General features: G+C 49.9%; 1 protein-coding gene across 3 annotated transcripts in view; it reads right to left on the reverse strand.

Annotated features, from left to right (window-relative positions):
* SATB2 (SATB homeobox 2) overlaps positions 1 to 25,815 on the reverse strand; it is a 132,929-nt gene extending 107,114 nt beyond the window's left edge. The window contains exons 1-3 of one of the 3 annotated variants that reach the window (XM_015289411.4): positions 25,787 to 25,815; positions 20,964 to 21,042; positions 18,279 to 18,497 (exon numbers count right to left, since the gene is read on the reverse strand). In XM_015289411.4, the coding sequence (XP_015144897.1) occupies positions 18,279 to 18,447 (169 nt within the window). In that variant the 5' untranslated portion in view covers positions 18,448 to 18,497; positions 20,964 to 21,042; positions 25,787 to 25,815. Of the gene's footprint in view, positions 1 to 18,278; positions 18,498 to 18,684; positions 19,269 to 19,427; positions 19,577 to 20,963; positions 21,043 to 25,786 lie in introns of those variants that run through there. The other 2 variants (XM_015289413.4, NM_001398236.1) reach the window with 2 other exon arrangements.
* Between the last annotated feature and the right edge of the window lie 578 nt (positions 25,816 to 26,393).

The following is a 26,393-nucleotide window of genomic DNA, read 5'->3' on the forward strand; positions in this document are numbered from 1 at the left end:
GGTAATGAGATCAAGTCACCTCTGGTAATAAGCTGTGGGCCGTGAACTTAAAGGGATCCAGTACTACAGCCAGGCCAGAAACAAGCCGATCTGTGGAACGTGGCCTCATAGTACTGCATGTCTGCGCATGGAGGGAAAAGCATGAAAGGAAAGCAGAAAACTTACTGAGCTGGAACATCTATTCCCATCATTTGCTATAGGCCATGCAGTGTGCGGCTAAGGAAAAAATCATTACCTCCAGCAACATAAATTTATTAATTGGATACATATAATTTGATAGCCCCCAGATAAGCTATGAAATATTAAGGGAAAGACAAATCTAAGCCTAAAGCCATTCCCAAAATGTGCTATGTAGAGCTTGCCTGAAAGTCTACTAGTTTACTTTTCAATCCTGTTTTTCAGAAACAAATATGACAATTTCATGTAGATAATTTGAAAAGAATTCTTATGAAAATATTCATGAAAGGATAGATACAGATCACTGCATTCCTGGACTGGGCACTTCATAAGGGGAAGAGAGGAGAAAGGCAAATTTTGGTTCTCCTTCTATACAAAGCCAATTAATTAAGATAATCTATCAGTAGATCTAATATCTGCAAACCAGTGGTCAAATATCCCTTCAAAAGGAGCCACTCTGTCCTGAAATAGATACAGTCACAGCAGTAACACCTGCTAAGGGACTTGAATCCTCCTGGCTTGAATTTGCAGTGATGAGATTTACTTAAAATGTATTTTAGATACACATTTATCATTTACTGCCATAGCTGGCAGGGATTAGCTCCCAGTTGGACATTCTAACTGCAGACCAGCAGTAGCTACAAGCCTGGATATCCAGTTCATTGGTTTTAGCACTCTGTTTTAAATCACATTTTTAATAATGGGTAAGTAGGTTACAGCATCATATTGATGCTGCTCCCTCTTTACCGCTGATTCTGAGAGAAACTAATGCATTTTGCAAGTTCAAGTAAACAAATTTTAACACACTCACTCAGGAACAGTGAAAAATATCTCTGGATGCTTTTCTGAAAAGACAGAGCAGGGCTGATTCTGTTCCCACTGAAGCCAATGACAAAATTCTTACTCCTTTCCAAGGTTAAAAGCTGATTTTTATGTCCATAAATCATTTAACTAGTTGAAATGAAATTTAACCCCTGTAAGCAACCAACATGCCTTCCCACTGAACGTATGGTCTGTCACAGCATTTCTGACGGGGCTATTAATGTCTCAACAAAAGAATAAGATAATTGGCCAAATGCTAAGGCTGCAATATTGGTTGTGTAAATCACATTTTGGCAAGACAGCGTAAGTGGGTGAATGCAAACTGATGAGAGGAATGTCGCAGCATCTTCCATCCTCCTGCAGCGTGCTTTCCTTGCCACAGAACTGTCTTTCCAACCTTTCAGCACAGAAGTTGCACCTATTCTCCACACAATTTATGCCCATAATTTACTGTCTTAGCACAAACAGGACCTCAAATGGTGGAAATGCTGTTGTCACCACACTACTGTATGGATGGTATGATAGGCTTGCAGGAAGCTTGCCCATGATTATTTTCTAAATGGCCTGTTTGGGCCATCCAGGATTGCAGGAGCCCTGCTACAGAAACAGCTTTTGCAAAAATACCTTTAAGCTCAGTGACCCAGCATAACTGACGATAAGCTGCTGTTAGTACCTTAAAAAGAGAGAGCAAAGGGCAGGTTACCACATCTGCCACTGCTAACACGTTATGATGCCTCTCGTTGTGGCTGGAGTCTTAAAACCAATTTTGCTTTCCTAGAAAACAAGAGTCATCTGACTTTTTTCCAAGCAAATCTCACTCGGAGGAAATCCCATCTGCTCTGTCCTTTATTTTGCACTGGAAAGAGTTAAGCTTTAACATCTCAAATGGACTTATTGCCATCAATTTCTCTGTTTCCTGATATTATCTGAATATAAATTAACATACCTCTGGTACATGAAAATCTAAAGGAAAACCACCTGCAGCTAAAACCAACACAGCCTTTGCACACCAGTATGCATGATGTCTTGCTCCTAGGTGTATAAATGGAACCTCCACCTCGCTTCAGGGCCCTTATAGAAGAGGGAAGCAAGCCAGTCCATCCTCATCATCATTCCAGTTGAACCATTTACAGCAATACTCAAGAGAGCAGGAGACCAAGCATTCAGAATGAAGCCTTGCATGCAGTAAGAAAAGCCTAACTCATAAACCCTGAATGCCTCCCTCTCCACACATACACACAAAAAAGGCTGAGATCCCTTTTGAGCAAAACTCTTGTACATTTGCCCTCCCAGCTTTAGAGAGATGCTTTAGTGAATGATGTGGTATAACTCATGGTGGATAACATACGGCACTGATTTTCACACATGGAGAAAACAAGGGGTAATCTGAGGGCTAAAAAGAAAACATTTTGTTTTCTCAAAGGAGGACCACAATGCTGAATCGCACACAAAACATCAGTAACGATTACAAATTATCCAAAAGACTTCTTCTACTTGATATTATTTCATTTAGCTGGCTTAGAAATAGCTCTTCAGCACTTCTGTCAGTGCTTTGAACCCCATACAGATAGCATTAAGTGTTAGAGGAACATAAAATAAGACCACATAAAGCCTTGTAAAAGAACACCTATACACAAGAATTCCCTGCATTCCATGGAAGAGAACATAGACAAAGTGTTTCCAGAAGAACAGAATGGTTGGTGGTGATCAGTACCTCTGTATACCAAATATTTTTAAAACAAATCACAAATGGGAGTTAAGCTCTGCAGTTGCTTTCATGGAGAGCTTGTGATGTACAGAGAAGGCTTTATAAATTTGGATGCATTTCTTTTAGTTGAGACTCATCTAAGCAGCAGAGAAACCAAAAAGCAATTGAATATGCAGACAGACCTGTGCCCAAATGCACATTTTTCTCCTACTTGCTAGTTTACTCTGTAGTTTTATTTTCCCATGAAGTAATTCATTCTAAAGATGAAGAAAAAGGAAACAGGTACGCTGTCTAAGAGGTGAAAACTCTGGACACTCCACCACACAAAATATTCATTAAACAAAAGCTTGAAGCCAACTAAAAATATTATCAAATCGAAGTCAAGCAGCTCCCTGGAAAACACTTTTGGTTGCAAGATTTGCAAGTGCAAGCTGTTAATTTCTAATAGCCAAGTAAAGGACAAGAAGGGAAGATCTTTAAGAAGTCCTGCACTGATTTTATTTGTTCTTTTTTAAATCATATACTTCATCCAGTACTTCAGAGCGAGATATAAAGGTGACACTACCAGCAGTCAAACTCCTACACACCACCAACTTCCACATGACCACCCCAGGCACAGCACCTAAGCCAAAGGAGAAAAGGCAAAGCTCCACAGAAAAGCTGCAGTGGAGGTTCAACTATTACAGCCACCCACCTCTACTGCCCATTAAATCGGAAGCAGTGCTTGCTCATCCTAATAAGCGTAATACGAAGATCAACCAATAAGAAGAGGCACCAATAAAATTTGTGTCTTTTTAGATTAAAATCTGTTTCCATCAGCACAAGTTGTGAGCCCCATCTAGGTGTTATTTAATTTAATCTAATTTGAACAATTTCCAAACATCAGCTTGATTAATTTCAACAGCATGGTGTTATGGAAAGATTTACTGTACAGGGGCTGTCTAGCAGAGAATTAATAAAGAAGCCAGTTCTTAGCCCTGAGTAACACGAGGTTTTAAGACTTCCCAGATTTCTAGTGGGAATACTTCATAGCACAAGCATGTTTTCTTCTGGGAGTGAAACCCACCAAAATTATTAAAAACTGAGATCAAATGGTGGTGTCAAACCCAAAGGAAATCATTCCAGAGTGGAGAGAATTTTATCAAATGAAGAAAGTGGAAAATAAAGTTTTTGTTGTTGCTGTTGTGCTTGGGGTTTTTGACTGTTGTTTGTTTTTTTAACAGAGAGACACACACAGAGCAATCTCTCGCCAAGACAAAGCAGATTTACATGGCTGGGAAACCAGGACATTTATTCAGAAATTCATAAACTATTGAAAACTCTTCATTACTGTGTGCAGAGAACATTGCCCTTGCAGAGACTGTACCATGGGTCATTCTCTAAGATTATCATTCCAATAGGGGAAAAAAAAAAATTCAAACCTAGGAAAAAGCAAGCAGCATCCACAAGTGTTTCTTTACATACATACCTCCAAGTCCAGTGTTAAAAAGTAAAAATAGAAACCCTAAAGGATGCTAAGATGACTAAAAATCTCATCCATATGCTAAAAGCAGGTTGGTCCCCATCTCCGAATGCCCAATGCATTTTCAGTTTGCACTCGATCTACAGTGAGACTCAATCCTGAATGCCTTCAAAACACTGAAATACCGGCAACCTCAGCTGGGCTTCCACATATGAGAGCCCTTCCCTGCAACACAGACCGTGGCTCTGCTACTAAAGCATGGGTCGTCTTGAGGAAATTATCTGGGTGAAGATTCCACACATTTAACAATAAAACATGCTTACACGACTGACAGTAACCACAGGAAGCAATCAAACTACAGAAGTCCCCAAACCCAATCTGTGTCTGTTTTTTCTTCAGGCAAGAACACTTCATTCAGCGAACGCCAGTGGTGGGAGAACAGCCCGTTTATTTATATCTGCTTGCACTGTTATAGAGCTGACCTTAAATACACTGATTTGGTACTCAGCTCTCTTTCCCTTTCTTTTAAACAGATTTGAAAAATGAACCTAAACTGAGAAAGCCGCTTTCAAGAGAGAAATCGGTATCCACCTGACACAGGAAAGGCTTCCCAGTTCTCCTCCCAGCATCCTGCACCTCACACTGAAAAGGCAAAATGCAGATGAGTTGGACAGCTTGTGGTTATTCAGAAATACCCCCGTCTCTGCATGAAAGATGCCCGCCCCGCATCCAAGCACAACATAAATATTTCTGTTGTTATTACTTTGATTCTGAAAAACTGAACACCATCATGAAGAAAAAAAATGTGAAGCTTCAGGGTGCCACTTTCACAAAAGAGGGTTTTCAGGTCACAGAGTTGAAAATCTAGTGTGCGCTCCAGACATCAGGAGGCTCACCTAGATGAACAAACGTATAATGAGAGAAGAAAAAGATATAATGAGAAAAGATGAACTGCATTCCTTTTTTTTTTTTTTCCCCTCTCAAGAGAAAGGAAACCAGAAAGTATTTGAAAAAACAGTTATGTTGTTCTGATCTCAACACGCTCCTCCTTCAATCACAACACAGCTCTAGCTGGTGGTAACGTGAGATCTAACCCAGAAAATCCTGCGGAGTCCAAATAAGGCCTGCAGATCCAGGATGCACTATGACAGGCTGAGCAGGCACGTCTGTGCCATTCCCACATGCACATATGACTGTTTGCACTCGGGAGGGATCAGGCTTGAAGCAGACCTTGGGTACAGCCTATGTCCGTGCAGTCCAGCAGAGGAAGATGAGATAGAGCCCACACGTTGCAGCAAGGGTCACTCATGTCCATTAAGGCTCACTTTCAAGCTGCTTCATAAATTTTAAATATAATTAACTTGGACAAAATATATGCTGTTGGCACATAACTTACAATAAATGCATAGTTTGGGTAAATGGACGGCATTTCAGCCTTCTACATATCAAGCACCAACTTACAACAGTCTCATTATGAGGCTGGGAATTCTTCCACCATAAATCCTTTTTACTGGGGACTAGAGGAGTTACTTTGCAGTTGTTTGTCACTAAGCACTTGGAAACACACGAAGAAAGCTGAGTGTGTGCACTGACAGGAGGCCAGTGGGAAATCTGTACGTCAAATATCAGAGACATCAGCACCTTCACAGACGTACAATCCTATACGAAACAAAAACCTGCCAAGCATCTCCTTATAATAAGAAGCTTTGTTCAGAGAGAAGAATCCTACTTTTTGCTAATCCTCTGCTCTCCAGCGTGTTCTAGACAAAACACGAGATATCTGATTTTGTACACAAGCAGTAATGTGATGCTGTTAAAATCCCACTCTTTGTGGGCTTATAAGCCTGTTGCAAATAATTTGTTCCAGGATGCAATTTGGTAAAGAAGAACCCAGTCCACAGATGATTTTAATACAATGTTTGTCAAAGAAACAAACAAATAAAAAATCATGTTAAATAATATTACATTGTGGAAGTTTTCTCCTGAGGAAGGCCAGAGGAAATCAACCAGGGACAATATCTTTCTCCTCCTCTGTTATTTTTTCTGGCTTTAAATATTCAATAAATCTGTAGGCAGGAAATGCATTTCTACATATTATATTTTAGCCAATGGTGAATGCAAACCACAAGATATTATTTACATCCCTCTTCAGCTTCCAGTCCTTTCTGTGGCTTCAGTCACCCAACCATCACAACTACCCCAGCTCTCAGGAAATTTTATAAAGAAGTCACTAACATCTCTGCAGATGTCCCCTGCTTCTGACAGCTTAACTAGCTAAAGAATCCTTCTCCGAGCTGAAATAACAGCTTTACTGTTTGACACAAAATATTCCAGGCCACTATCCCACCACAGAAACATATTACGAAACTCGTAAGTTGATTTGATAATACTCAAATTTCTCCAAAAAAAAAAAAAAAGAAAAAAAAAAGCAGTATTGAGGGCATGTGTTTACACTAACAAGAAATGAGAAATAAAGAGGAATATGGAATATTTACCTCTAGCACAGCCTCTCCAGCTGTGTGCCTGGGACAGAATCGGTACCCAAGGGAGATGAGGCCTTTTGCTAGCGACAGAGGCACAGCTGCTCCTGGCAGCTCCGTACCTGGGCTGAACTAGTTGCAGTAACTCAGTGTCAGCTCGGACCTGCCGCCCTGCCTGGGTCTAAGAGAAGGAGAGTAGCTGCTTGAGCTTCGAGCGCAGTCTCTCTGACGCAGCCTGGTTAAGCCAGCAGAGCAGTCGGGAGGCAGAAGCAATTAAACAGGAGAACAAAGCACGTCCAGCCCTCCCCTCGCCCACCAAAATGAGCAGTAAAGGAGAATGCAGACGTCAAAACACTGTTTTACAGGAGCTCAAGACAGAAGAAGGCACAGCCAACCGTCCCGTTGTTCCAGCTCTAAGTTCCCTGCCAGCCAGCCCCAAACACAAACAGAAGCGCTTATGCCAGCACCAGGCCCGTGTGCTCACCAGGAACCATGAACAGTCCTTCCAATTCACGCTGAAAGGCAAAGGCAAAGACACCACTGCTACATTTTTCCTAAATAAAACAGCTCAGTTGCTTCTATGTGTCTCCCACTTAAAATAAGAAGAAAAAATACCCTGCAGCAGTAATTTATAATATGAACTAATGGAAAATATACTGATTTCACTCAAAACCAGTGAAGGAAACCCTTTCAAATTAAGCTGGCATTTTTTTTTCTCCTAGTCATCTTAAGCCATTTATTTTCTGTAAGTTTTAGGCTTTAGTTTATGTAACTTAAAAACAAGTTTAGGGTTCAAGAGGGGTTTTTTTTCCTTTGTTTGAGGGCTGCTGCTTCTTGTTTTTCTCTCAACTACGTAAAAAATAAAGGCAAAGGGGATAAGACTTTCTAAGCTGAGTTCCACCCAGAATTAATTTTAATGACCAACATTTTAAGACCCTGAAAACTGAAACCACTAATAAGCCCTTCACTGGTGGCGCTAGCAGATGCCACCATATTATATAATTTTTAAAGCAAAAAGAAAAACATCTTTGAGCAAAAGCATTTTAATGAAGGTTCTATTAACTAGTCTCCTGGTACCAGGATAAGTCCCCTGGAATGTAACAGAAAAGCTTTCAGAGCTGGTTTGAGATTTTATTTCTGGAGAAGAGCTGTGCAGCATGCTCGGGCCTGCCGTGGGATCTCCATTGGGACGCACCAGCAAGCTCTTTCCCCCTTCACGTCCATTCCTCTGTGAACAACCCCTGACAAGAAGAAATATTATCATCTTCCTTCATGTTACCAGACGAATAGCTTACTGAGACTGCAGCTACATCTCCCTCCTCGAGTCCTTTTACAGGCTGCTTCTGCTGTAAGACAAGCTCAGCGGATCTGTAATCGTCGCCTCTTTCTCTCATGTCTTTTAGACACTGGTAGCATTAGAAAAGCTCATTTTTAATCTACATACAGCTGAACCATTTATGGACAAAAGTTAGAAGAAAGCAGAAGGTAGGATAAACCACATTACACACTGTCTAAGAGTAACTGCCACCAAACTCAGTGGTTACTGACAGAGCCCTTCATCCTGCTACGCTTTCAGCAAGGGGTTCAAGTAATGCTACAGCAACATCATTACCAGATGGTAGTTGTTCGGCACAAGGGGACCTCAGAAGCCTGTCAGATCCTCAGAAGAAGAGCGAATGGAGGAGAGAACTCATAACTACAGAAGCTGTAGAAACCATGCTCTAGAAGCCTGCTCTGGGAAGCATGTAGCCTCCCCTTTCCCCGCTCAACGTGCTGCACGTCTTCATTGAGCGTGCACCTATGGTTTACCATACCATGGAGCAAGAACGGGATCTGGGGCTCAGCCTTACATTACAACTTCATTGTCCACATCTCACAGCCCCGTGGAGAGAGAACTTTTTTTGAGTGGCATCTCCAGATTCCTTCTTTTTCAAGAAGAGAAGTCAACAGGCTGTGGGGAAAACACTCCAGGTTTTCACAAATAAGATACCACACATTTGACAGCTCTTCCTTTAAAAGATTCTCCTTTCAGGAATATTTACTTTTATCAGCCATCAGTATAACAGACTTTAAAAGCTACAGCATCTTCACCAAACAGGTCATAAGGTCAAGGAATGAGAGTCAACAGATGTATCCCCTCTCTCAACTACACAGTACACTTCATCTGTTCAGCCAGTAAGCTACATTTTGGGGAGAAAGAGCAAAAGACCCGGTCAGGCCAACCTACCATGCATGGGTTCACTGGCTGAGAGCCAGCAATCCAAGCTTTTGGGCCTCAGCAGGCTAAATTCCCACAACACCATACGCTAAACTACACCAGAGAACCAGATACTCCTGCTGGTGCAAACACACGTGCTTACTCGGAGGTGTCAGCCAAAGGGAGCAGATTTCATCTGCTCTCCAAAGGCTGAGTTGGCTCCCAGATCACTTCCGGATGCCACTCCAAATGCTGATTTACAAAGCTGCATGGTGCATTACTACTGACAAGGTTGCTGCCGTGAGGATCTCTTTCCATGCACAGTACAGCTGAATGGACACTGGGCTCACATCTCTAGCATTCGGCTTTGGAGAAAACTGTGAGCCAGGTTCCCCAGGCCTTGGGCCTTCAACTATGACTGGGTCCTATCTCAAAGGCAGCACAGCTGCACGTGCTGCCTGGCACAAGGCCTCAACATGTGCAGGGCTGCAGCCTGAGATGCTGGGGTAGCCAAAGGGTCACCCAAGAACCTGTCTCAACTGGTAATGGTTTAAGAGACCCAGTACTCCTACTGGAAGTCAGGTTCACAATTAGGGGAGGGGTGGAAAAAAAGAAGAAAAAAAGCACCCACGGGAAAACAAAACAAACAAAACAAAACAGCAGATTCTTTTTTTCCCCACAAAGTAGCACAGCACTTTATTCTGAAGGGGAAGTCTTTTTTTACTACTTTCCTCCTCTTCATGGCATTCTCTAAGTCCATCAGTTTGGCAGGGCAGTACGATACCATGACAGTGTTAATATAATTAGTAAGGCTCAAACCAATGGCAGAAGCATTACCTTTGCTAAGCCAAACTCAGGCTCTTAGATAATGCCCAACGAGAGCAGTCAAACAACAAGCCTACTTACTGCATCGTCACTCACGGCAGCTCGCATGAAGTCTACCATCCAGAGCTTGAGCTACAAACTCAACTTAGAAAAGAGAGAGAGAAAAAAAAAAAAAAGCCCATACTTCTGTTACTCTGCATTTTCTCTGAGTCTAAAAATTGGTAGAGTGTATGACAGGTCCACCTCATTTTTCTTAATGATGTTTTTATTATTCTTTCACTCAATTAAAGCAGAAATGGATATTGCATCTTCTGACTGTATAATTGTTATTGTAATCTGTTTTCGATCACTGCTTGGGAAATGGGTCCAAAACAACATAAACTATCCACAGCCTCAGAATACAAGTCATTTTCTTTTACTACGATACTTAAAGAGACATCTATCATGTTGCTCTGCTAGCATGTTTGTATTATGGCAAAAAAGTTATTTGTAAGTTGGGAAAAGACATTATGAAAATCACCTTTTACACCGAAGTATTGTATAACTCATAATTTATAACTACATTTCTTAATAACCACTCAAAATAATAAGATTGGAAATTGTGCACATCTAATTTTAATATATAAATAATGGAAATGCATATAAACCAAAATATGCTCAAAATATGAATTTATATTACTTTGGAAAAATAGCTCGGTTATAGTTTTGAAAATGACAAGCTTCATTTCCAGTATATGACTGTCAGCAAAATTTATGACAAAACATCTCCAAACTCTCCGAGTTTAGATTACCAGGATGGTAAATAGTTATATTTAAGTTTCCTCACTTATCTGAAGTTTCAGTCCAAGTGTAGATAAAGTCAGCAGCTTCTAGTGAGTGCAGTGTCAGAGATACACAAGTAAAAGCAGACTAACCCTGCGGCACCTCAACAAAATACAAGTAGAAATGAGACATCTTAGAAGAGAGAGGAAGAAGGTAACCCTGCGTCTGTATGCACTGATACAAATCATGGTTTGGATAGAAGAAACGCTCCCTCATTGGACATTTCTGGCCAGATTTTGCACTTTGGAAAAGGTAGACTGTCAACAGCGTCTTTCCATCTCATTGTGTGTCTTTGGAAATAAATGAGGGAGTGTATGTCAGTGGGACACATTTCTCCCGAGCTATGAAACTGCAGCGGGTGTGCAGTTATTTCACGAGATGCCCGAGTTTCATATAAAGCAGTCTGACAGGTTATTTTTATTAAACCTTTTTCTGAGCCTTTTTACCTTGCTGGCATTGCTACTAACAACAGACAGTTAGACTGCTTAATATTGCATGCCCGTCTGCTTAATATTGCATGTCCAGCTGATACAAGGACATCAGGTAAAGCAAAATTACTGACAAGGTTTAAACTATCAGGCAGGAAATGTTGTATATAGAAAACAAGTCACATCCTTAAACTCTTATCTGGCCCTACCTGACTCTTTTCTCAAGTTCCTTCTGTCTTCTTCATGAAGCTACTACAAATTACAGCAGTACTATCTTTTCCCTACCATCTCTGCATTTAGCATTTGATAGAGACTTTAAAACATACCTTCAATTCAGATGTGCAGTCTCTACCCTGGCAATAGGATTATGATACTAGCAACGCAGGGCTCTTGCTCAGTCTTTTAAGCCACCCTGTAAATTATTTGTGTAGTCTTATTCCAAGCAGAAAGGACTCCTGGAAGGTTTTAAATAAGTCCTCTGACATCAGCAACATCAGTGTTCACATCTTTAAAAGTCAGAGTAAGAATTACACTTTAAAAACACCCACAACTTTCAAGTATTGTTTGTAAGGGTTTCACATTGTCAGCAACCTTGAATATAAATAATTGCTAACAGTGGAATCCTGAAATTTTGGTATATTTTTAAATCTTCAGGTGCTATCAGCAGAGCTCATACAGGTATTTAAAATGAAAAAAAAAACAGGTATTAAAAATGGGAAAACAACAACAAAATTAATTAAAATATTAGTTTACATTAAAAAAAAAATTGTAAAATAAAGCAATAGATTTGGAAATAGGGAATGATATCTTTTTCCCATACCAATACTTGAATCAAAGCGAATGAGGATGGGAGGCAAAGTACACGTAACAGCTGCAATACACGCTTCTGTGCAGGGAATTCAGAACAAAAAATCTTACTGGTACAACTGCAACAGCATCGGCAACGCTGGCTGGCAGAGAACACAGCGCACATTAAAGCCGTCAGTTCACTGTGAATGGCCACAACAGCCTCATTGAGATGGGCTAATGGTTCTTCCCAAATTAAATGGCAAAGCATGTTTTCTGTGCTCCATACCATTTTAACTGATCTGTATGTAACCCAAGAGCAGGTATGTCGCTGATGAGTGTTCTGCAACAAGTACTAAGCTTGTTGGGAGCCGTTTTTGTTTAGTATGGCTAGAGGCTAGGAAATATTTCTCAAAAGCCATCAGCTGCTCGGTTGCCTTTTGTCTGCTATGACTGCTCCTTAAACCTGTGCTAGTGACGCATGTCACCATGCCGATCAACGTCCATGACCCAGCACAATAGATACAGGAGGAACCAGTTACCACAGGACAGCTTTCCAGAGGTAGATGGGCCCCCGATCCTTCGTTTGACACGCTGGGCTGGCCCGAAACCCTGCACGCTTCCAGGAAGACTACGCTGTGCTGGCAGTCACCAGGGCCAGCAGCAGGCACGGGTTATCTTGAACAAATCCTGACCTGTCAATTCAAAGGGAGTTGGTAATGCTTCATACCTTGGACAACTGGCCCTTTAATCCTAAAGCACAGCAGTAGTTACTAATTTAGCTAGATTACGATGAAGGACGGTAATTAAAGGCCTAACTTATCTACGCTTTGCAATTTGGGATTCAGAAAAAAAATCTTCCTCAGTTTTACAGATTTTCAGCTATTTTAAGAAGTTTAAAAATAGGATTTAAAAGCGGGTTGGGGACTGCTCAATCACACACGCAAAAAAGAGTTTTCCTAAACAGGTCACACATCTGTTTGGTGAATATAAATACATGCCTGCAGTAAAGCTGTCCTCAGCTCCCACCACCGTGGTTGCCACCGTATTACCACCTTCTGTGCTCCTGCGAGTGACAAAAATCTGACTGATCCAAGCAGCTCACTGCAGCTCCAGATCTCTATTGTGGCCTCTTTCCTCCCCATTCCAGGCAGACAGCTTTCAGGAAAACAGTAATAATGAAAGTAGCCATATAATTATTCAGGCTAGCATCTCCATGAGGAGCATTAAATACTTTTTAAGGCATTTTAAGGTATGACCTGATACCATCTGAAAGCCTCTGCTACAAGCTAGAAACTGCAAGGGCAACTGTAGTCTGTCGAAATGACAATTTGATTACAACTACACTATGCTGAATTTTTAAACTAGACAAAATATTCAGTGCAGTGAATGTATATATATAGATAAATAGAATATAAAGGCTCCTAAAACTTAAGTATTTAGGAAAGAAATTTCTAAACTTCATCTTTAAGCACTTATTTGTAATAACAAAAGTTTAGAACTGTTTTTCTTCCTTTGATGTACAAATACTTACTACAAATTCTGAGAGAGAAAGATACTGCAACTAAATTTCTCAAAAGTATGCTTCCTCACTGGCATCTTGGTGGATTTTAGTATAATTTTGCCATCTTCCTCAGGCAGAAAGAGAACCCTGGGCAGTCACTGACAGAATCACTCTGACAAGAGTTTGCAAACAAGCGCCCTAGAAATAATTGACAGTGGATCTACTCTGACCGTCCCAGGAACAGAAAGGAAAGGCAGGACACGACTTACACAGGGAGGGGAGAAAGAATTAATGATGACTTCTTCAAAGATGGTTGCTTTTTCTTTCCTTTGGCTCATGATGAGGACAATGCATCAAGCTAACTGATGTGGCTGTGTGTGGGGTGGGGAGGAAGCGGGGAGATGACGCTAAATACTTAGGAACTGTTGTGGGAAAAAATACAATCTTGCTACAGCTAATCTTAAATCTCGAATTCAAAATTGCCAGTGGCTTTCTGCAGATGCAACTTAGAGTTCCAAAATTACTCTAAACATCAAATTATGCCTAGGTCACCGAATGGGTGGATACCCTATATTCTGTTTAATGTGTATGTTCAATTGCACATATACTCTAACCGACCGTGTCTTTATTTTAATAACAGGCCGACTACTGAAAACACATAAAGAGAGGCTATTTTTCTACCTCAGCAGAAATACAGCTGATACACTACATGACCCTCCAGGAGCGACTGCTCTGTTTGTTCTATTTAAGCGACGTAAGCTGATTGGAAAAGGGGGGGGAAAATCGGGAAAAAGATCAGAAATCCATTGTTAAGCATCAGTCGTGGAAAAGAAATCGCTGCCTCGCTTTTCTTAAGCTTCGTGTTAAACTAAAAGTCTCTTCCTTGTTACATATTAGAAACGCATTTACATTTCCTCGTAATTCCTAGTGAATCATACTGAAACAAAAGGCAACATTTTCCAACTATTCTGCAACAGAAAATACAGTCACGCACTGCTGATTCCGGAACTAACAAGGATCCGCAGCTCTCATGCTTCTGTATCTCAAAACGTTTGATTCTTCCAAATAGCTACGTGCTTCCTTTTGGCAGCAAGGAGATACCCCTCGTCTAGGTAGGAAGACTATGTGAAACTTAACCTACCGTTTTGCTCAATTAGCAAGGACAACTGGAACATGCTTCCTTGTTCCTTTCAGGATCCCATTGAGAGCTTAATGCCACCTGACTGCCTAGAGCAGAATAGCAGAGCTGAGCAAGCTCTACTCTTCCAGCTGCATATAAGCGAGTTCTGTTCTTTCCCGAAGTATGTTAAATGCTCGTAAGAGATATAGAAGACAGTGAAGATTCTATGACATTTTTTGCAGAAACAGAATGGATTCTGACAAACAACTCTTTAACCATCCTTGGTCGGCACTTTGTTGCCCCAGAGAGAGATCGGAACAGATCTCTCCCCGTACCTGAGCGGACACATGGCTCTGACACAGCAGAGCCTCTCGCTTACCTCAGCGAGAGCCGCCATTCGTACTAGCCGTGCACCCGACTCCACATAAGCACGGGAATCAACGTCCCGATCACATCATTTAGCTTGAGCCGTCTCTGAGTCTTCTTCACCATTAATATTTTGTAAATTAAATCACGTATTATAACAGTTAAGCGAATCACAATGTATTACTATCGGACCGCATCAAAATAATCTAATCGGCAATTTTTTTGCAGTCATTTCCTGCCCCAAACCCGAACACACTCCTTGGCACTGTGTTGGTTCTCCGTTTGTACCTCAGCAAACCAAATTTCCTCACAGCTCTGCCCGTCCCCTGGCACTGTCAGTTGCGCTCAGATGCCGCAGATGCTCATTTTTTAGGCTCTTCCTAACAAACACACAAAAGCACACGCACACCCATTTACACACAAACAGGTTTGCGAACTGTGGTCAACAATCTTGCAAATATAAGTTTCTTTGCCATTAATGATTTTTTTTTCCGTAAATCCTTATGGAGTGAATTACTAACTGCAAGGAGACGCCAATTCTAGTAAGTGAATGTTACCCAGCAGAGACATAAAGCTGTCAACACCACGGTGCTCTTACTTGCTTTAAACTCTCTCCCAGGCTTCATATGCTTTTTAAAGCAGTATTAGCCTTTTTTGTTGTTGTCTTCCCAGGGACCTTTATAAATCTGCCTCTCCTGAGCGTCCGAGCACTCGTGCTTCCTCGTGTATGAGTTATAGAACAGGCAAGTTGGATAACTGGTGCAGTGTTTTACAGAGCACTGGGCTAGTCAGGGCAAACAAGAACTGGACTCTAACACGTAGGACTGACACTAACAATATTGTAAACAGCACCGGAACTTCTAAAGCCCCTATAAACTGCAGCCTTTAAGAACCCATTTATCTTTTTTCTGACCTTTGCTAGTTCATTACGGCTGTGTAATGGCCTCTGAATTAAGCGCCTTCAGTTTAGGAACAGGGGGGAAAAAAAAAGGAGGGTCATAAAGACAAATTTTTTCACGAGAACAACTGCTCTTCTGCCTGCACTACAAAAGCTGCTATCTATACACTTCTCCACTCGTAAACCTAGACAAAAAGCTTCAAATACCTACAGCAATATAATATTTCTCTATTTCTCAGGGAGTCCCTCTTAAAAGAAAATGGTAGCAAACGTAACCGTGACTATAAAATCTGTTACCAAAGGTCATCGTTCTCATCAGAGCACCGGTTAGTTAGAGCTTATTTTTCTGTTCTCGGGGATTCTGCTCAGAAACACACAGTATCATACCAACAAGACACTTGACAGGGAGGAAGGAGTGTCAGCATGTACATCTCTAAGGCCCAAAAGAACTATCAGTATCTGTCTGCTTTCAAAATCTTTATATACGCTTCACAGAATAAAAAAAAATAACAGAATCCAAACTAAAATGGTCTCTACCTTCAGTACAGCAGTTCAGTTTGTTGGTTTTTTTTTTTCCTGAAGTTCACATTCAGTTGATTTTAGCACTTATTTTGAGGTTGAAACGTAAGAACAAACTGCAAGATTGACAATCGAAGCCCTGGATGTCATTTCACTGCATCCTTCCGTAGCTCCCTTTTTGTCAAAACCAGGAACAGCACTAAAAGGGCCTTTATCAGTATTTGTTTGAAAAGAAGTTTTTACTCCTCTGTCAGCAGATCCTCCCGCTAATGCCTACAGCCGCGTTTCACAACTGGACAGAAAAAAGAATGAGGACTGCTGCAGCATTCACTGCAAAGATGCAGACTTCCAGACATACTGAAACAGTGTGATCTGCATCCAGAAAGAGATCGCTTGGTCACACGGGTTCTTACAGATCAGACTTGAAAAAGAGCAGAGGAAACATATCTGGAAATCAGCTGTCGATTTATCCTGAGAGCATTTCCAGGAGAGGAAAAAAAATGAAATCGATTTTAAACAGCACCATTACCTTATTAAAGAAATCTGCCTTAACTAATTTAGTATTGAGTATTATAGAACCTAGGTAGGGATTCAGACAGGAATAATTTTCTTCTTGCTTTCAGTATCGATACGGAGTAATGAATCAACTTTATTATGAATTGCTTAAAACTAAAGGGATTCCAACTGTTTAAAAAACACCAGTGAGGAAAAACATTTTCACATGCATTACCAACTGCCCCCCACTTGTACACTCCGTTCTAAATCAACGTTAGAAATGAGCCAAAGAGTAATGAATGAAAATGCAAGCACTTAAAAGTTTGCTTTCAGAAATGAGTCTTTGTCGTGTGAGAAATCTTCCCTGAGCCAACAGGCCAGACTCAATCTGAGCCACCAATACCGTCGTAAAGCCCTAGGAATTTCTCAGCGAACACAGCCGCAATTAGAAAGCAGTCTACATATCCCAAAACGCTTAAAAACGTTCCTCGAAAGCGTACTTCAGTAAGGCCCACGAGCAAAAAGATCCAGCTCTAAAATTCCCTGTAAAATTGAGCAGCAGTAATGCCTCAGTCTCCCAAAGGCATCCAAACCTCCACGCATTACTACTCCAGCACTTTGTAAATGATTAGCTCGTTGATTTTTATAATTATTCAATAATTATTTTCCCATCAATTCCTAAGTGGATTAGTGCTACAAGTCTCTCACTGCAAAGCTTTCTTCTCCTCTAGGTTAGAAGAAAACAGTTAAGAGGTTTAAAAGCAGACACACAGCAATCCAAGAAACAGAGAAAACCGGAGAGGTCTCTTACCCTTCATTAGGTACAGAAATGAGTCCTACTTTTCTAAAATAAAAGAAAATAAGATCTGCAGCCCCTTAGCAAACCTCAGCAATTAGATCGCCTATTGAGCCAAAGAGGTCTAAATCAGCATCTAATGGAAAATCGCTAAATAAATCTCACGTAGCAGGGAGTCATGTGACGGCCAGCCCGAAGTATCTCTCGCAATGTCATTTACACAAACTCTTTGTGTATAAACAACCGCGGTTGTGTATTCCCTCTCCGCACGGTTTTAAATACAAATACGGAGAGAAGCTTTAGAAGAAAGGTAACGTTACGGGCGGCCCGCCCTGATCGTAGCACGCGGCTAATTTCGGGTCTTTTAAATACGATTTTCCAAACACGAGACTACGCCGCATTAAATACAGCGGCTTCAGAGGCCGGTCGCGAAAAGAAGGCATTTTAGAGAGTTGGGCTGCTTGGAAGAAAAGAAAGCAAAGCAACCACGTGCGCTACTCAGACTCGTCCTAAGCACTCTCCGAACGCGAAATCGACCGGCAGCGAGCTAGCAAAGTATGAAAGTTACGGCACCGCAGAGAACCGCGAGATCGCGGCAGAAGTAGCGCCGAAGAGCTCAGCTGTCAGAGCCGACCCTCGCACGTGCATCCCCGTCCCCCTTCCACCCCGCCGGGCGCTGCCAAGCGCAGCCGGCAGCACCGGGGCTCTCCCAGGCGCCAGCGCCGCGTGCCCGCCGCGCAGAGCCGCACCCGGAGCCGCCCGGGCCCGGCCGCTGCTTCCCGGGGCTCGGAGCGGAGCCGGGCGCTCCGCGGCCGGGCCGAGGCTTTCCCGCAGGACCCGCTCGCGCTCCCGCACCCCGCAGCACGGTTATACCTCCCACGGGTTTGGCGACGGCGCCGTTGGGCCTCCCGCGGGTGCCCATGGGGCTGCCGTTCTGCTCCAGCCTGGCCACCTTCCCGGGGGGGGGCCCTTTGACATCGGGGCTGCCGCTGCCTCTGTCGGGGCTGTCCCGCAGGCAGGGGCTCTCGCTCCTCCGCTCCATGCTCGGGGACGCGGCTCCCGCTGGCAGGTCGCAGTAGAAGGAGCACGGACCTAGGGCGAAAGAAACGAGGGGGCTTCAGCCGCCGCCTCCGCCCGGGACCCCGCGGCTCCCGGCGGGACGGGGCCGGGCGGACTCCGGGCAGCCCCCGCGGGCAGGTGCCGCGGAGCAGGGGAGGGGAGAAGCGGCCTCCCCCCGCGCCGCCCGCCGCGGACCGCCGGGAGCCGCCGCCGTACTTACTGCTTAGAGCCTGGCTGTAAGTTGGCTGAGTTGGGCTCTGTCCATGGATCAAAAGTAGAGAATCCAGGGTGGAAAGTTTTCTCGGATCCTCCTCGCGCGCCGCTTTCTTCCCTTCTCCCGCTCCCCCCACCCCGAGCCCCCTCCTCGCCCTCGCCCGGGGCTGCGGGGCCGGAGCCCCCTCCCGGCGGGTCCCGGGTGGCGGACGGAACGGAACGGAGCGGAGCGGGAGGGCGGGCGGGGGCGCGGGGCGGGGAGGCGCGGGGCCGCCGCCGCGGTGCGGAGCGTAGGGCTGAGAGAGGCGGATCCGCGCCCGCGTTGGGAGCGGCGCGTGCCGAGGGCGGGAGGCGCGCGGCGCCCCGCAGAGCCGCTCCCGAGCGGCGCGGGAAGCGGCGACCCCGCGGCGTCGCTTTCAATCTCTCCCTCCTCTGCCGGCGACGGCAGCGGCGGGAGGGACTCGCCGCGGAGAGCGGAGGAGCGATTATCGGCGGCGTTGAATCATCGAGGCGAAGCGAGTCCCGCTCGGGGCCGTCCTCGCGTTCGGATTTGGTGCGTGTGCGCGCGTGTGCGTGTGCCTGCCCGTGTGTGTGCGCGGCGCGGCCGTCCCAGGGCTGTGCATCCCAAACACCGCCACCCCGCCTCGCCCCCACAGCCCTCCCCCTGCCCGCCCCCCCGCAAAAACCGCGCCGCGGGGCTCGCTCGGGCCCGGGCGGCGGCGCGGCCGCCGGTGGGAGGCAGAGACCCACCTGGCGGGGAGCGGAGCGCCTGGGCATGGAGCGGCGCGCGCGGGGACAGAGAACGGAGCGGAGCCGGACGGGGGGAAGGAGGGAGCGGGGAAAGGGCAGAGCGGCGGGATGGGGTGCCGGGAGGCGAGCGGGGCAGGAGGGCGCGGGGACGGGGCAGCGGGGCGGGGGGAGGGCCGAGGGGCAGGGGTGGAGGAGGAGCCGGGAGAAGAGGGAGAAGAAAGGGGGAGAAAGGGGAAAAAAAAAAAAAAAAAGAGAGAGAGAGAGCGAGAGAGAGAGAGCGCGAGGGAAGAGGATAAGCCGGAGTTGAGGAGCGGGGACCGACCGGGCAGGAACGGAGCTGCCACCGGCATCCAGCCCCGGCGCACGCTCGGTCCCACGCAGCCTCCGCCGCCCCTCTGCCAGGAGCCGGGGGCCGGGAGCGGGCGGCCCGGCCAACGTAGGGCCCCGCCGGCGCCCGGCTGCAGGCGGTTACCGAGCGAGCCCTGAATAATTGATGGCGGGGCCGGGAGGAGGTGAGAGGCGGCCGGGAGCGGCTGCCGGCGCCGCTGAATTATTGAACAGCGGAACCGCGGGCAGCGCAAGACGCGCGGGGATGAGCGGGCGGGGCTCCGGCGGGGTGCGGTGCGGGCCCGGTGCAAGGTGCGGCGCTGCCCGGCGAGGCCGTGCCCGCAGGCGCGCCCCGAGGACTCGCAGCGCCCCCTGCCCGGCCCGGGGCCGCCGGAGCCCCGCGCCCCGAGCTCTACTCCGCCCGCCACCGGCGGAACGAGCCCCGCGTTAAGGTGGAGCGGAGAAATCGCCGCCGGCGGGCTCGGGCGGACGCCCGGGAGAGAAAAGCGGCGGACGGCTCCGGTGCCCCCCGCCTCCCTCCCCCGCCCGTCCGCCGCTCCGCTCTCGGCTCTGCGAGCGCCGCCGGCCACGCCGCCCTTCTCCCCGAGCCCCCTTAAGAGCCGTGCCTTTTACGGTGGCGCCGGAGGGTCAAAACAAAAAAAAAAAAAAAAAGAGGGGGCTGCGGGGGGTGGGGAAAAAAATCGGCACCGGCGGACCCCGCCGCGCTGCCCCGGGCTCGGCTCCGAGCGGTGGGGACGGCCCCGGCGAGCGCTCGGTCGTCCCGGCGCGGTGCCGGGAGCGATGCCAGCGAAGCGGCGGACCGCGGCAGGGTAAGAGACACCGCTCGGCCCCGCGACTCCCGCCCCAGTCCCGAAAAGCGGCTCCGCCGCCGCGGCTGCAGCACTCGCGGCTGTACCCCCCGGCAGGGCAGGGCAGGGCAGAGCGGGGGACCGCCGCGGTGTCGCTGCCCCAGGCCGGCACGGAGCGAAGCCGCGGGAGCGCGTCCGGGCATCCCGCGGGGCCCCTCCTCGCCCTTCGCGAAGCAGCCCCGTAGCCGGGAGAAGTGCCGCTTTTCTTTTTGAAAAAGCCGAGCTACCTCCCCCCCCCCACCCCCCTTTTTTTTTATCTCACCCCGCTGTGCCGCAGCGCGCACGGGGAAGTTCCGTTTTTCCCTGGGTATCGAATAATCGCAGAATGCTCCGTTCTTACCTTTGACGTCCAACTCCGAACTCCCGCGGATCAATGGCCGCAAAGTTGGCGGAATTGGGAATTTGGGACTTCGACACTTCTGGAAAAAAAATGCCAACGGTTTAGCCAGGATCTCCCCGTCTGATTCGTTACTATTATTATATCTGATGATGTGGATGGATGAAGGGACTCAATCCAAGCCCGTTAATGAGCGATTTTATAAACGCCGCCGTCGGAGGATCTCCATTCACGCGGCGTCAGGGATCTCTCCCAGCAGCAGAGCCGTGCGGATCCCGGGACTTCAGCACGGCTCCGATCGGAGCACGCCGCCTCGTTAATCCATTAATGTTTTATAGCGTGTAAATATTTCATAAAGTTTTTAGGAAAACTATCGATTCTAAATTATTAAACCAGTCAGAAGGGCGTTTGAATAATACATACGATTAAATACGCTTAAATATATATGTGGCAATCGCTTTATTTGCAACGAACCCTCGGCACCTTTACGCGGCCTTCGGCTTTTGCCCGCTTTGCCGCGCGCCCGCAGGGCCCCGCAGTGCCGACCCGGCCGCGGTGTGTCCGTGCGGTTACGGCCCTGCGAGACGCTGCTTTAACTTTGCGGCCGGCAGCGGTAGTGGTCTGAAAACGTGGACGCGGAAACGAAGGGTTTTGTTATCGAAGCGGCGGGGATCCGAACCGAGCGCTACTTCCCGGCCGGCAGCCCCCGTTTCGTTAACGTTAATTCGGGTGGATTTTAGAATACGGGGTGTTTGCTTTCTTTGCTATGTTTTTCCCAATAAATTTTTCTTTGTTTCAAATTACAAATGCTTTTTCCTTCTGTGTACGACTTCCACGTTGCCATTATTTCCCCGAAAAAAAAAAAGGGGGGGGGGGGGGGATTATTTCCCGTCGCCTCTGCCCGTGCGTCCCCGATCTCGCTGTACGAAATGGGTTTTTGATTACTAACCGGAACCTCTTTTTCTCTTTTAACGCGAAGTGCAGCGCGGGAGCTTTCTGCCCTCCCGCACCGCGCCGTGAGCACTGTGAGCTCCCCGAGCCCCGCGCTCCCCGTTTCGAAGTTTCCGGACCAAATAACAACAACAAAAAAATCTGCACAAAGCAGTCGAACAGAACCACCACCTCGGCAAGGTTTGCTTTCCATTGGCCGCCGCTCCAGGGGCGGCCGGCAGTGCCGCCGCCGGGCCGGGCCGTGACCGCGCTCGCCCCGCGCGGCTCCTCCAGTCAGCCGCCCGCGCTGCTCGCAGCGGGACCGCCGGACCGCCGTCCTCGGGCGCTTTTCTCGCCTGCCGGGGTCTCCCCGTCCTCCCCGCGTCTCCCGTAGACCACGGCGTTCGGGGGCGCCGCGGACCTGACGGCGGCTCGGCGCAGCACCGTCGCGGCCGCCGCGCGCCTGGGCTCGGAGCGCCGGCCCGCGGGGCGCTACCTCGAAGCGCGGAGGTCCCGGGCCGCGGCGGCCGGCGAGCAGGCGGTGGGACGGCCCCGGGTAGTCTGGGCACGACCGGGAGGCCGCGGCCCGCGAGAGCTCCCGGCTCCCCTCTCGGCAGCCGGCGCTCGAGCCCCGCGCCGCTTCTCGGGCCGTGGCCGTAGCCGGGCTGTCCCGCCGTCCCCGCTCGGCTCGGCCCGGCCCGGCCCGGCCCGGCGCCGTCCCCTTCCCCTTCGCACAGCGCCATCGCGCGGGCACCGGCGCCAGCGCAGCGCCGCTCGCCCTCGGCTGCCTCCCGCCCGCGGCCCCTCGTCGCGGCCGGGCAGGGCGAGCAGCACCTGCTGCGGGAGCGGCCGCCCCTCCCGGGCTGCGCCGGGCCGCGCTGCCTAGACCCGGTCGCGCCGCGCCGCTCCGCCCCGTCGCCGTCGAAGTTATCCCGGCGAGGCGATGTGTGGGCTCCGAGCTCTGACTCGACTCGCTCGGCTCCTCGGCGGTAGCACCGCGCCGAGCCTCGCTGCCGGGGCCGCGCCGCGGTTCCGCCACCGCCAGGCCGGGCCGCGAAGCCGAGGCGAAGGCTCGCTTGGACTCGGGACGGGTCCCGCGGCACCCCGCGGGGACAGCCCCGGCTCCGGCCCGCACCGCTGGCCGCCGCATCGCCGCTTCCCGTTCGCACGCCTCTGCTTCCCGAGCGGAGCGGCGGCCCGCGAGCCCCGAGGCTCGGCCACGCGGCTCCCGACGCAGCTCTGTTCGCGCTGCGGGTTCGCTCCGTGCCCGTCAGAAAAGAAAAACCAAACCAAGCCAAAAGCGGCTTTAAGGCGCCCGAGCTGCAATTCAGTGATTTTGGAAGGGTAACGTCTCTGCGGACCGTACCCTTGCTTTCATCCTTCTCCTCGGAGATGTCGCTGGTCGCTGCCTCTAACGCCGGTAACGCGGCGAAGGGGCCCGCGTACCGCCAAGGAAGGCTCCCGGCAGCAGCACAACGGGGGCACGGCGCAGCCCCGCCGCCGCCCCGCCCGGCTTCAGCCTCTGCCCGCTCCCGGTCGCGGCTCGCCCCGCACGCACGTGGCCGCACGCGGGCCTCTCCGTCGTATGCCCGCTCGGCAACCCCCTCACCCTCGCCGGCGTGCGCGGCTCTGCGGCTTTGTACGGATTTTCCAAAATAAATGTTTCTGTATTTTAAACCGTCGGGAGCGGGCGGCGCGGACCCGTGCCCCGCGGCTGTTCTTCGAACGAGCGCTCCCGGCCAGAAACGAAGAGAGGGCTCCGCTGCCTCCGTTGCGAGCGCGGCGCCCTGCCCGGCCCCGGGAACGAACGAACGAACGAACGAACCGGAGCCGCCCCGGCCCCGAACGCTACCGGCCCCCGCCTGCCGCCGAGTTGCGGGAGAGCGACGGCGGCCGCTTTCTAGTACGGCGCGCTAAGAGCCTGCGCCCGCGGCACGCGTCGCTGTAATTGCGACCATTTGGGTCAATTAACGACGCGTGAGCCCTTCTGCCCGGCCGGCTCCGGCTCGAGGGACCGGAACCGCCCCGTCGGGCACCGTCGCCTCGGGAGCTCTCCCGAATCCCGCCACGTCCCTCACCGCGCTCTGCGTTCTCGATGCCGACTTCTACCCGTGCTAACAAGTCCGCTCCTCTCACCCAGGCCGCTCGCGTAAAACGAACGGCACGGAGCGCTGGGAACCCGCGGCTCCCTGCCCGCACCGCGAGGCACAAAGAGGTGCTGCGGGAGCCGTGCGGTGCCACCGCCCCCAGAGCCTGCCGCTGCCGGGGCCCGGGCTGCAGGGCTGGGGCTGCGGCTTTATGGTTCTCTGTGCAAATAGCGGAGGGCTGCGGGGCTGCCCGGGGAAAGGGGGCAGCCACGACGCGGGATTTCGAGTGAAAACAAACAACAGAGGTTTTATTGAACTGTAAAGGCTGGGAATATCGCCGAACACATCGAGGAAACGCACCCTAATACACAAGAGTAGCGAATGTCCCACGAGAGCGCAAATACCGCACAGGTGCGGCAACGTGAGGCAGTTCGGTGCCTCCCGAGTCACGCCACGAAGCGGGCTTCTCTCTGTCCCCATCCCGGTTCCTGTCCGTGTCCAAAGCCCCACAGCGGCCCGGCGGGCAGCGCTCAAGCACTCGAGGTTTCTCAAGCCCCGTGCTGACAGCAACAGCGCTCTGCAGAGGACTCGCATACGGAGTCCCGGGGGAGGAAAAGGCCAAACCCCGCCGCCTCGCCGCCTGCAAGCAGCCCGTGGTCTTTTCCCGCGACCTCAGGATATCGCCTTCCCTTGCGCGCAGACGTTTGCGAGGAGCTCTCGGAGCCAGGGCTGGCACTCGTTCTGCGAAGGGGCACCGGCTGCGGGACCGCCCGTGGCTCCCGGAGGCCGCGGGTCCCGGCTGCCCGGCACGGCATCGCACCGCACCGCCCGCAGCCCCGCTCCTACCCGCGGGCCTCGCGCAGACGGCCTCTCATCGGCTCCGTCCCCGACGGCGCCGTGCACGCGAGCGACGGCTGCTCCCGTCCGTGCCCCGAACCGGCCGGCCCCGCTCTTCCCAGTCAAGGGGAGGAACGGAGCAGAGACTCCGCGCAGGCCCCTTTCCCCTCCCGGGGCTCGCGTGGGGACCGTGACGAATTTCGGGTTCGAAAAAGATCGCCGCTGGAAACCACGCAGCGAAACGAGCTCAGACGCGACGTGTCCGCGGCGGGGACGGGGCTCCGCTCGCTGCCCCACGGCCGCCGCGCTCAGCCTCGCGGCCCCGCGGGAGGCACGGAGACCTTCCCCGGGCAGCCTCCGAGCAGCCGCGGGCACCTCCGGCCCGAGCCCCCGCACTGTGCCCGTCGCCCGGAGACCTCAGCCCTCCGTCAGCGCGGCGGGGATTTGACGTTCCCAATTACCTGTAAATATTCGGAGCGGTTTGTACACGAGACGCTTTTTCTAGCATCCATCCCTACGCCCGGTACGTCTCAGCCCGGAGACACCGCACCTCTCCGGGCACCGCAGCGGCGGCTGCGAAAGGAGCGCTCCGCTCCCGGCCCTCCCCGACCCGCGCGGGGGAAACGAACGCCACGGCTCCGTCCCGCGCTCCGTTTCCTAAAGCGCGACAACAAAAACTTCATTGAAAACCCTACCGTTAAGGAGACATTGCGAATGAGTGACGGAACGGGAGGCGCCCGTTACCGAATCACCCTTCGGACAAAACAAAGCAGCTCACACACGGCTAGAAGAGGTCCTCGATTCTCCGACGTATTTGCAACCGCAGTTAGAAACAATAATAATAAAATAAAATCACGAGATTCGAGCCGGTCACTACTGACTATCTCAGATTTCACGGTCGGTCTCTAGTTTTTTGGTTTAACTCTCCCTTCCCTACCCTTCGCATCATAAAAGCGAGCAGCATGGAGTTACCTGTCTGCTTCTCTGAGCCTCCTTCAAGTACAGAAGGTAACAGTCACCTCACCTATTAGCTCGTGAAAGTAATAAAGAGGTGGTAACTCGGAGCTACTACATTTTGAGGATTGTGTCACATGCTGGAACACAAATAAGGCTATTATAGCCCTAGCGATTACTGGATCGGTTCCTCTGTGCAACAACCTCGACCTGTGTCGCCGCCAGCTTTCTGCGGGCATCGACTTCGTCCCTAGGAGCAGCCCCGCGCCTCTCGCCCCGCACCGCGCTCGGCCCTCGGGCTCCGCCGGCGCCCAGAGCGGGCGCCCACCCAGCCCTGCGCTCGGTGGGGTGGTGGCGGGCGGTTCTCTCTCCCCTCGCCCACCAGGGAGGGATTTGCCCAACTTCGGCCCAGGCGTTTGCCAGCCCCGCTCTTTTTCTAACGTGCTCGCTGGGAGGGCTGCCCAGAAGCGCGGCCGCGTTCGGTGGCTCCGGCGGCTTTGCAGGGGAGTGCCTCTCTGCGACTCAGGGAGGGTGAGGAGCGCCCATCTCGAGGGTTTGCTCACAGCGCCCCTGTCCTCCTGCTCCGGCCCCGAGGGGGCCCCGTGCCAGGCCTCGCTGAGCCCGC

Source organism: Gallus gallus, chromosome 7 (assembly GCF_016699485.2).
Source record: "Gallus gallus isolate bGalGal1 chromosome 7, bGalGal1.mat.broiler.GRCg7b, whole genome shotgun sequence".
In the NCBI taxonomy this organism is placed as follows: domain Eukaryota; kingdom Metazoa; phylum Chordata; class Aves; order Galliformes; family Phasianidae; genus Gallus; species Gallus gallus.